Source organism: Pyrus communis, chromosome 14, assembly GCF_041283825.1.
Source record: "Pyrus communis isolate YQ-2024b chromosome 14, ASM4128382v1, whole genome shotgun sequence".
Classification (NCBI taxonomy): Eukaryota; Viridiplantae; Streptophyta; class Magnoliopsida; order Rosales; family Rosaceae; genus Pyrus; species Pyrus communis.
The window spans coordinates 7742699-7754942 of NC_142578.1; the positions used below are offsets into that span (position 1 = coordinate 7742699).

Sequence of the window (12244 nt, forward strand, 5' to 3'; positions counted from 1 at the left end):
AATACTCCTCAGTACAACTCGTGTTTGGGCATCAACTAAACATTTCACATTTATGAGTTTTTGGTTGTGTTGTTTATGTGCCTATTGCACCACCACAATGCACTAAAATAGGACCTCAATGCAGATTGGGAATTTATGTGGGTTTTAATTCACCATCTATTATTAGATATTTAGAAACTTTGATAGGTGATATGTTTACAGCTCGTTTTGCGGATTGTCACTTTGATGAGATAGTTTTCCCGTCGTTAGGGGGGAGAAAATACCGTTCCAGAATAACGGCAAAAACTGACATGGGTTGTACCCACCTTATCTCATTTTGATCCACAAAGCACTCAATTTGAAAATGAAGTGAAAATGATCATTCATCTTCAAAGTATTACTAATCAAATGCTAGATGCACTTAATGATGCTATGAAAGTGACAAAATCACATATACCAACTGCAAATACACCTACAAGAATTGATGTCCTTATTGGATAATAAAGTGGTAGTGAATTATTCATCTAGTGCACACCTGAAGCGTGGTAAACCCCCAGGTACAAAAGATTCAGCCCCTCGAAAAAGAAAGATGAAGGCATAACTGAATCTAAATGAAATCATTCAGGAAAAGAAAATGAATGACGAATCCACAATTCATGATTCTGTACTTTTAGAAGAAAAAAAAATGTTTTTGATGAGACACATGTCCCTGAAGAGATAAAATTACATGAAAACAAATAAATCTCATAAATTATGCATGTACTAATGAATTGTGGGATCAAAATAAAATAATGATTGACAACATGTTCGTATTCGCAATAGCCTCTAAAATCATATTAAGCGATGATATTAAGCCTCGTTATGTTGGTTAATGCAAATAGAGAAAAGATTGGCCTAAGTGGAAAGATGCAATCCATGCAGAATTAAATTCCTTGGAAAGACGAAGTGTTTTTGGACCGGTAGTCCAAACCCCACCTGGTGTAAACCCCGTGGGTTACGAATGGGTATTCACAAGAAAGTGAAATGAGAAAACGAGATTGTAAGATATAAAGCATCACTCGTTGCACAAGGTTTTTCACAAAGACCTGGAATTGATTATAAAGAGACATACTTTCTTGTAATGGACGCAATTACATTTCATTACTTAATAAGTTTGGTGGTTTTCAGAAAAACTTGACATGCGACTTATAGATGTCATCATCGCGTATCTATATGGAGAATTAGATAATGACATATATATATATATATATATATATATATATATATATATATATGGTCCCAAAAGGACTTAAGTTGCCTGAGACGACTAACAAACCACAAGGTATACTCTCAATCAAATTAAGGCGATCATTATATGGGCTGAAACAATCTAGACGAATGTGTTATAATCATCTTAGTGAGTATTTGATCAAAGAAGGATATACCAACAATGTCATTTGCCCTTGTGTGTTCATTAAGAAATTAAATTCTGGATTTGCTATAGTGGCAGTATATGTCGATGATATGAACTTAGTTGGAACCCCTGAAGAGCTCAATAAATTAAGGTATTGTCTTTTTTAATGGACCCGTCGATGCCACTGCCAGAACATGCAGAAATCCCAGAACACGACTAGGCTTAATTTCAAGCTCAATTTTGACGGATTTTAACTGTAAACTTAACTAAAAATTATTCCAAAGGATTAGTAAACTCACCCAAACTCAGTTGAAGGCAAATGAGGGTTGAATCCTCATTGAATTCAATAGAAATTCATCGGGTTCCCTCGCCGGCTTTTGGAAATAAGCACAGAAAGCATGCATGGTTAAAACCTTGGGTTTTCCAACTTAAAACCCACATGCAGATAGAGAAATGTTTACCTAGGATTGGTTCTAGTTGGATTCGAGCACCACCAGTCCCAAACTCGATGGAGTTTAGTCGAAGATTGCACAAGGAATTGCAGGGGTTAAACCTTTTGATTTTAAGCTCAATTCAACCATAGATTATCACAAAATCACGCAACATTCACGGATTTAAGGGTTTTTAATCGAGAATCTCATCTAGGTTCGAAGTAGAGCTCAAAGCTCTCAGAGTCAATGGCAGAGCACCTCATGGTGCTTCGATGGTACATGCAAGACCACCACTAGTTTCCTTGCATTCCATAGGTCACGAATATGGAGGTTTGAGGTTTGATTTGAAGGAAAAAGGTTGAAGGTGGTGATGGTTCGTCTCAGTGACAAAGATGGAATGAGAGTTAGAGAGAAAGTGAGAGTTGCAGATATGAGTGAATGGGAAAGAGAAGGTAGGGTTAATCCCACTTAATAATTTTCTCTATTGGAAATTACTAAAATGCTCTCGATCAAATTTTGTTTAGTCAAGCCCTCAATCAATTAAATTTTGTATCTTAACTCTCGTAATTCAAATTCTATTTCCGTATTCGCCTACACAATTGTGAGTACAAAAACAATTTAAAAAACTAAGAAAATATGAGAGATTGAGATTTAAACTTGAGGTTCAAAAATTACTTCAGACACCCTACTAGGGACATCTTGATCATTTCACATGGCTTGAGAATAAAATATAATATTTTAAGGTACGGGGTGTAATAGTATAATTACGAGTAAATTGAAGGAATGATCCCTGAACTATGGTTGAATTGTAGTTTTAGTCCCTGAGCTAAAAATCCATTAAATTTAGTCCCTAAACTTGATAAAATGTGGAGCATTGGTCCTTTGATGTCAATTTTGTTAGATTTTCCATTAGAGTGTATTAGGGGTGGTTCGGTATGGGATCCCATACCGAAACCCTTGTCCCGATTCCCAAACCGAAATTTTTGGGAATCCCAAATTCAATACCAATCCCAAACCAAATTTTCGGGAATCCCAATTTTCGGGAATCCCGAAATAATTTCGGGATTTCGGGACAAATCGGGAATCCCGAAATGTTTTTGGGCTTTTGGACTAAAATTTGACATATTATGTTTTTGGGCTAAAATTTGACATATTATGTTTTTGGGCTAAAATTAAGTTTTAATCTACCCACTACCCATTTGTGCACAAAGTTTTTGGGCTAATGCCATCTCACCCCACATTCCAACTTTGATTCCTCCTCCACATAGTTGTAATTAAATGAAAATTTTGGCGGCGCCCATGTCTGAAAGAACAACTATATTGTGTACTCGAAAACAAAAGAAAAAAATTTGAGCTCAACTAATTGCATGCCCTGTACCCACCTTGTCCGTGTATATATATACAATATATGTATACTGATATGTTCATGCATGCATAATGGTCTTTGCTCCTTTGTTTCCTTGATTTGCCTAGGTATGCAGAAAACTAATATCCACATATTAATCACACTAGTGGCTAGGTATGCAGGAAACTAATATCCAAAGATTAATCACACTAGTGGCTAGGTATGCAGGAAACTAATATCCAAAGATTAATCACATTAGTTGAGACAACTGGAATATAGAAACAAACAAATTGAACAAACAAACATTAGTTATTTAGTTGAGACAAAGATTAATCACACTAGTGGCTACCAATACCATTAATTAAAAAATAATTCTCTTATAATTAAAAAATAATATATATATATATAATATTTATTTCTATTCGGTATGGGAATACCGAAAAAATGGAGATGTAATCCCGAATCCCATACCGAAAATTTCGGTTTGGTTCGGGATGACATACCGAAATTTTCGGGAATTTTGGTTTGGGATTTTTTTGGTTTGGGATCGGGATTTTTTCGGTTTGGTTTGGGATTTTTGGGACTTTTTTCCAGCCCTAGAGTGTATGAGTGGTAGGTTTATGGGCTCCACACTTAAATAATTCAGTGCTACCTGGACTAGAAATATTAAAATAAAATAAAAATTAGGAAAGATAAAATTTAAAAAAAAAAATCTATAGACCCACCCGCACTTCACCAACTCTTGCAATCCACCCCTTTAACTTTGAGTCTTTGACCAACTCCCTAGCCTACCTCCCACCTCCATCTCCCAATCCCCACAGCCTAGCCAATCCCCAACCCGTAGCCCACAAAGTTCCGACCTATGTACGGTGAGGGTTTCAATTGTAGGTGGTGGGGAACTAGAGATTGAGTTGTCAAGGCAGCGTGGACTAAGGTGCTACAGGATGGAGGTCATTGTGTGAAGTTGTTCGGAAAGGAAGATTGTGTTCTAAATTTAACAATGTTCTAAAAAATGGCCTAGGTAGGCGTTGGGCGGTGGTGAGCCGAGGCATTTTTTTGCAAATCAGTGGGAAAAATCGGATGGGCTCTAGGCAGCCGCCTAGGTGAGGTTAGGCGGTGATAGGTGGAGCTAGGCGGTTTTTTTTGTTTTTTTTATTTTTTTATTTTTTATAATGAAATTCAAAAATAAAATAAAAAATCCTATCTAAGTCTAAGTGGTTTAAAATTGTGAACTTGTTGTACATGTGTCATCTTACAATACTCCTCACTATGGTTATATGACATATATGCTTAATGTGTTTTTAAATTTTGGACTTATTGGATACTCTCTTTGCATTTTATCATTCTTTTATTATCTTATCCATGGATTTTATACAAGTATAATTTTTTGTAAGTGTCAATACGCACTTATTTACAAGATATACAAAAAATTTACTTAAATCCGCTTAGGCGCCCTCCTAGACCCCCCCTAGCCGCCTAGGCGCTAAGTGCCAGCTCGCCGCCCGACTAACGCCTAGTGTTTTTTAGAACCTTGAAATTTAGATTGGAACTTTTCTATGGTTAGGTTATTGGGAGAGTGCTACAATGGCAGCTGGGTTTGAAGAAGAAGGTGGACGGAAGGAAGATGGGAGAGAGAAAATTAAACCATTTTTATTTTATGTATTCTCCAAAAACATGGTAATGTTTTAATGTCATATTTGATCATGGTCTCACTCACCAAACTCTCATTCAATTTGTCATTTTAATTTCAAGATAAAAGATCAATCTTTCCAACAACATTGCCAAAAATCTCAAATTCTATACACATTTAGCAATAATTAATTGTCGTTTGCTTTACTACTATATTTAATCTTTACTTTGAATCCAACCCCCCGCAATAATGACTCAAAAATCATCCGTCACGCACCATTAGACCAATAACAAGAAATTATTATTTTTTATTTTATGTTCTTCCAATCTAATGGACCGTTTGCCAACTACAAAATAGGAACAAATTAAATTAAAAAATTAAACACAAAAAATGTAGAATTATGTACCAATAATTCATATCAAGGGAGCATATTCTTATAAAATTCAAAAAACCATCTAATCTAAAGCCCAAAAGTCAAATTAGAAGCCGAATGTCCTTTATTTTTTCACCACCAGCTAAATTTGTTCTATCAATATATTAAATAAAACATTACTAAAAATCCTTAACAATAAACTTTCGCGTGCAATTTAATTTAAATTTTTACAATTTTAATCAATTGAAGGATAGTTCCTTAATTTCGTCAAAAATTCAGTAAAATTGCATGAGATGTGTTCTACATCCGATGTATGACGTTAATGGCTAAAGCTTGAATTTAATAACTAAAGCCCAATTTACCTAACACTAGTCTTTTGCCACACGCGTGCGTCAATTTACTATTTTACATGCTATTTTTATTGTGGTTTTATTCTTTTTTTTTTGTTTGAAATATTTTATCTATTTTTATTTTTAAAAATTAAAGGAATAAACTGTCCACTAAATTATTTAATTTTGATATCATAACTAAGAATGGATATTTTTTTGAGATTATGAATGATTCCTTTTTTTTTACTTCTAGCTTTTATTTACCTAACATATACCACCTCACGTGATATTTTTATTAAAAAACATTTGACGAATTCCATAAATACCTCTATAAGTCTTTTTGACCTTCGGAACGATGAACTATTATGGCGGAAGCCTTTTGGTTCTTCTTTTTAAGAAGAAAAAACTACAACAATTAAAACCCCATAGGCTTATAAGGGTGTGTTTATTTGGGCTCACTAACTTTCCTTGGACTAGACTAGACTAGCTATTATTGTGGTCCCATGTTTGTTAGGTTGAAGGATTAGGTTTAATGGGATTAAGTCGAACTCGCTTCGACTGACTCCCTCACTAAAAGTTCTTAGCCAAACCCCCCAAATATCCCAAAACTGCTAAGACCCCGCACTGCTTCGTATGAGTCGTCCAAACCTTGTGCCTCGTTCCAACTTACAAGATCTCAATCCTCGAAAATAAGGATTTTTTTCATCTGGGTTTGACAATTTGGGGTCTTCCACCATCTGGGTCTTTTGGTATCTTAGATCGCACACATACATATATCGCTCTCTCTCATAAATGCCCTTAATTTTCACTTACCAACCACCCTGCTTCCACTAATTCTTCCCCCACCAATCGCGTTCCGTCGCGGAAATTCAATTTTCGACTCTCATTTTCAGCGGACCATGATTTGAATCTGGCATGCTAGACAAGGTGAGCAATTATTTGGAATTGGGGATTTTGAAAGGTGTTTGGTTGGTGAGAAAATTGAAAGAGAAAACAAAAGAAAATGGAATGGCAATTAGTAAGAACTGGGTTGCATGAAAGGAAATGAGATTTTGAAAGGTGTTTTGTTGGTTGATTTTTTGCAAACGGGATTCCATGAAAGCAACAGATCTTTAGGACAAGCTTGCTGAAGGAAATAATCAAGCGACAGAGAGGATTGAGACGGATGGAGAAAAAAGGGGAAGTGGTGAGGCAGAGAAGACAGAGCAGTCTAAAAAAAGGGTTTCTAGAAGAAAAAAAGAGGAAGAATAAATATTCTAGATATGCTTTAAAATAATATAATTTTTGAGTTTTGTTAATTATTCTGCTTTTTAATCCGATACTACACTAAATACTTCACTAAGCTAGTCCAGCTTAGTTTAGTCTAAGCCAATCTAGCTTAATTCCTAATACTAGTTCAGTTTAAAACAGTCTGGTGCAACAAACGCAAAGTTGAACTTCACCCAAAATACATGGACTAAAATTCAAATTGGTCCCTTGGAATTTCACTAAAATGACGAAAACCCTTATACTGACTGGTACTTGGGGTAGAATTTACTGTTACTCCGGAGTAGTCAAAAATGAAGGCCTCCAGTTAAAATTATTCAACACAATTGATCGCCTGCCCGTCCACCTGAACTCCAGTCGTGACCCGCCACTTGTCCACTTATTACCTATGGGAATGGTCTGTGATCATCAACATCACCATCATCATTATAATGGGCGGATGCGCATGCATGTATGTACGCATGACAGACGATCAAACAAAGAGACCGTGCAGTTGGGTTGGGGGGAGAGAGAGAGAGAGAGAGAGAGAGAGAGAGAGCAGAATCTGAGTTGAAGAGGCATCGCCATTCCTAGGACGATGTCGTATTGGAAGTGAAGACGATCTTCACAACAGAGAGAGAGAGGATCCAAATCCAATCCGAAAAGGAACTCCTTTTTCGGTTCGACTCTACTTCTTCACTGATAAAAACAACAACAACGCAGAGAGAAAAAACAAAAAACCCCAAAAATCACTACCCGAATTTTCGAATCGTTTTTGTAATTTCCGGGTTGTTTTTAAAAATTATTTTCATTTCGTTTTCTCCGTAGTGATCTCGAGGCGCGATTGTTCTTAGGCTTTCTCTGTCTGTTGATCGACCCATCAAAGAATTAATTTTTAATTAATTATTTAAAACAATCAATTCAGAAGAAGGGAAGAGAGAGAGAGAGAGAGAGGAAGAGGGGAGAGAGAGAGCTATGGCAGTGGTTGAGAATGCAGGGGTGGAGCTTGGGAAGAGCGTGGGGTCGAACACGGCGAATCGGAACCCGGAGACTTCGACGACTCCCCAGGACGGCGGTGCTGTTGCCGCATCGAATGATCAGGATCTGTCCAAGCTCAGCAACGCCGGCGCCCCTTTACGGCACCGCATCGATCAGAGCATGTACGTGATGGTCACCCCGCCCCCCAACGGCAACATCAACGGCAACGGCCAGGTGGCGGCGGCTCAGCGGGGGAGCTTTGATCACGTGGCGAATCATCACCATCAGCAGCAGAGATCTAACGGCGGAGATTTTCAGATGAGTAATGGGGATCATCATCACGACGTAGACCGGGACATGAGGGAGCTGAGGGAGCTCTTCTCGAAGCTCAACCCCATGGCGGAGGAGTTCGTGCCGCCGTCACTGGCTAACGGCCATGGACTCAATGCCGGGTTTGTTAACATGGCACTGATGATGCAGAACGGGAACAGAAATGGACAAGCTAATGGCTTTCCTGGTCGACGGGTATGTATTAGACTTGAGCTTTTCAGGGTTCCTTTCCGTTTTTATTGTTTGTTTGGTTGCTGAGAAAATGAATGGGAAAATTCTGTATTGTTTGGTATTTTTGTGTTGGTTTAGTTTTTGGAGAAGAATTAGGGGACAAAATTTAATGGGTGCTTCTATTTTTGCTTTTCTGTTTGTTTTTTTTTTAATCAGAGAAACAATCAAGGGAAACGGAGAATCAATAGCAGGACTAGTCAAGCGCAACGAGAAGATAGAATCCGAAGGACTGTGTACGTGTCTGACATTGATCAACAGGTACAAATGATGCCATTTATCTCCTTTGGTTTTTTTATTAGCATTTTGGTGCGAGACTAAAAGTTGTGGTCTTTTTGGGACATAGGTCACTGAGGAACAGCTTGCAGCTCTCTTTGTTACTTGTGGGCAGGTAATGATCTTCGTTAAGAGGTATGTGATTAGTTAATTGTAAATTCTGGTTTTGAATAATTGCTCTTTTCTGTTGATGAAGGTTGTTGACTGCCGAATTTGCGGTGATCCTAACTCTGTTCTCCGTTTTGCCTTTATCGAGTTCACTGACGAAGGTAATGTAGATGGTGTATGCTGAAATTATGTGGCTGTATAAGGTTGAATGGTTATTTTTCTGTGGTTATGGTATGTGATTGTTACTGATTGATTGATCGGCTGGTGGGTTTTTATTATGCAGATGGTGCACGAGCTGCTTTGAGTCTCGCCGGGACAATGCTTGGATTCTACCCTGTTAGGGTGCTGCCCTCAAAGACAGCTATTGCACCTGTTAACCCCACATTCTTGCCTAGGGTGAGTCTACCTCTTTTGTGACAGTTGCAAAATTCTGAACTGAAGGAAGTTTTAGCCGTTTGGAATCTATAATTTCTTGGATAATAACTTGTTTATCCATTTGTATTTATGTTTCAGACTGAAGACGAACGTGAGATGTGTGCAAGAACTATCTATTGTACAAATATTGACAAAAAGGTAATTTTTTTTAATGGTTTGTCATTGATGTGGCCGAAGTTGTGATTTCAGAAACGGCTGTTTTTTGGATTGATTTGTGCAGGTTACTCAAGCTGATGTCAAACTCTTTTTTGAATCTTTCTGTGGAGAGGTTTGTGATTTCACTGGAAGTTTGTATTTTACATTTCATTTTATGGCAACAATGCTATTATGTCGTGTCCACTCCAATGTCTTGGACTATTTATGAGGTTACCTCTTCTAAATCTGATGCAGGTTTATCGTTTGAGGCTGCTAGGGGACTATCACCACTCTACTCGCATTGCCTTTGTTGAGTTTGTGATGGTAATTACTTCTTCCTCTATACTCTGCATGCTGTTTTATTATTTTCCTATATCGTTATTTGGTTTCGCTGTTAGGCCATGACGACAAACTAGGTATATGCGTGAAACTCCCTTGTTTTTCGAGATTAGTATTCAACCTTCGAATGCCTCTTTGATTTTCCCTTTACAAGTGTGACTAATGTGTCTCATGATGCAATGCATTTGCTACTTTAAGAAGGCATTTGCTATAAAAAGGGATAAGATGAATGCTTAGATGAATGGGGCTGCGGAACTCTGATAGAGGGATAAAATTCTTTGAAAATCTGTGTTAAGCCTTTAAAGTCCATTCGTCTCTATCCTTTCTGTCATGAAGTGATTGGATAGGATATTTTTAGGGCTTTAGTTTCTCAAAGGCAATTGTATGGTTCATTCATGGTTAGTTGTAGATTGCCAACAATAGTTGACAAATCCCAAGAACTTAAGCCTTATTGGCCTTAATGCTTTTTGGAACAGTGAAAGCAGATTTTATCATGATATCAGTGAGTTAGATACTGAATTTGAAATTTCTTGCAAAGGCTACCTTCTAATAAAGTTAAATTTCTTGCAAAGGCTACCTTCTAATAAAGTGAATTTATTAGATCCGTTTTTTTTTTTGGGCTGAGAATTTATGGGATCTTGATTTTATTCGAATTGGTCAGACTTGAAATCAGAAACGTCATGTGAGAAACTGCCAGAAGTTTCAAACAGAAAGATTATCTGAGGAGTGGTTGTCAAGGCCATGTCTCATCTCCTGTGCTTGTATCTTTGTGTCTGAGGTGGTCACTTATTAAGCATGGCTCCTTCTCCTTCCGTGTTTTTTAAACCCCCTTTTTGGTTTTGATAAGGATATCTTACTTTCCTTCTTGCTTTTACTTTCCTTTTTGGCCATAGTTATACAACGTTGTTCTTGCATGCCTCTTCAGCCCATGAGTTTAATATGGAATAAGCTTAGTTTTGCAGTACCCATCTTGTGATATCGCAGATAGTGTCTTGGAGGGAAGATTTTTTAAGGTCTTATCAATTTACTTATGTTTCTTTTTCTTAGAGATTAAATTTCTTAGTGTCTTGGAGTTGGAACGTACTATAATAATCAAGTGTGAACCTTGGTTCCTGCTTAAGAGAGTATATTTGGAGAGTGGCGGTGTTTCCAGCGTCTTCTTTTTGTTGGCTTCTGATTTCAGCCAACGGACCTGGCGAAGATGTAAACAGCTAGTTCAAGTTGGATTTAATGTCCAACTCTGATGTTGAAATGTGTAATGCCTTTCAGCTCCACTGTATGAAACAAGGAATCCCTGGTTTCTGTGTCTCTTCTGGAAAAATCTGTCAGGTGATGCTAGAGTTAATGGTAACTTTGTTGGGACGGAAGATATAGGGTGGGAGGAATTGTGTTGCTCAAGTGTTGTTAATATTTTGCATTAGAATATTTAGTGGCTGTAAAATTTGGCGACATGAGAAAATGCGAGGACCTGGAAACGTGCATTTCTTAGGCACACTACCTGATTTGTATAGCAGCAGATGAGTAGAAGTAGAGTTAAAAGATTTGTCAAGTGGCTCGGATCATGTATGCAATCCAAAGCATGCATGTTCTACACAGAGCCTGCCAAGATATGTCTTTGATGAAGTTGGATTGCAAAATGTGTTCGGTTATACTTGATATCTACCTGCACATTAAAAATAGACCTCCAGATTGATTGCTGCAATTCATAAAAGTTTAATCGGAATGTACTTTCATCCTGCAGGCTGAAAGTGCAATCGCTGCTCTCAACTGTAGTGGTGTGGTTTTGGGATCATTGCCAATCAGGTTAGACTGCATGCTGTTTCATTTATCTTCCGACTGGTGTAATCTTTGTTTTTCCCACCCCTTTAAGTGACATAATTTTGAGATAGGCTTCATTTTGGTATATTAATTTATGGCGTCTTGTACAAGCAGGGTAAGTCCATCAAAGACACCTGTTCGTCCACGCGCTCCTCGCCTTCCAATACATTGAGTCATCTTCGGCATCCCAGACTGATTTACGGTTCCAGCTGAAATATATTTAAATACACATGCAACTATGTAAAGATGTTCTCTGTGCCTCTCTGGCCGCTGCGTTTTGTCTTTACTTGCCCTCGGCTTTCATGGCCTTGGATCTTTTGTTCTCGTTAGAGTTTATTATGATGTTCTGGAATATAGAGTCGAACAAAAGGACCTTGAGGCGTAAAAGATGACACATGAAGACCCCCTTTTTAACAGCCCTTTGTAAGTTAAATGGAAATGTGGTTCATTTGTTAACCGGTGGTTGCCTGGATTGGATGTGCTCATATTTTATGGATTACCTCTCTATGTTCCATGCATACGCGCGTGTTTGCGCTTGCTAGCTTGCGAACACACGCTCGAACTGCTGCATTTTATTGGATGTGTTGAAGAACGAGGATTCTACCTCATATGTTGTTCTGTCTTGAGATAACATCAACAATGCTTCTTTTTTGGTCTTAAAACACTCAGTTTTATGAATTGTATTACCTTACTGTTCTTTGTATGCAACGGGGTGGACTGAAGTGTAGTTGGAGAGGCAGAGTGGTCTCATGTGCTCACTGTATATGGGATTTACTAAATTCATCAATGGAGATTTTAGAGGAAATTGTAGCAATGATTCCTCAACTTTAACGCAATTGCAGCAATGATCCATCAACTAAAAATTCATGATT

At 37.7% G+C, this 12244-nt stretch overlaps 1 protein-coding gene across 1 annotated transcript; it reads left to right on the forward strand.

Moving 5' to 3' along the window:
* The first annotated feature begins 7065 nt into the window (after nucleotides 1-7065).
* On the forward strand, nucleotides 7066-11828 carry LOC137712507 (polyadenylate-binding protein-interacting protein 11). Its single transcript, XM_068451580.2, has 10 exons — nucleotides 7066-8228; nucleotides 8421-8522; nucleotides 8608-8652; nucleotides 8734-8806; nucleotides 8929-9041; nucleotides 9159-9218; nucleotides 9301-9348; nucleotides 9471-9539; nucleotides 11296-11357; nucleotides 11487-11828. The coding sequence occupies exons 1-10, from the start codon at nucleotides 7701-7703 to the stop codon at nucleotides 11542-11544; spliced, it is 1158 nt and encodes a 385-aa protein (XP_068307681.2). The 5' UTR covers nucleotides 7066-7700; the 3' UTR covers nucleotides 11545-11828.
* Nucleotides 11829-12244: the final 416 nt, after the last annotated feature.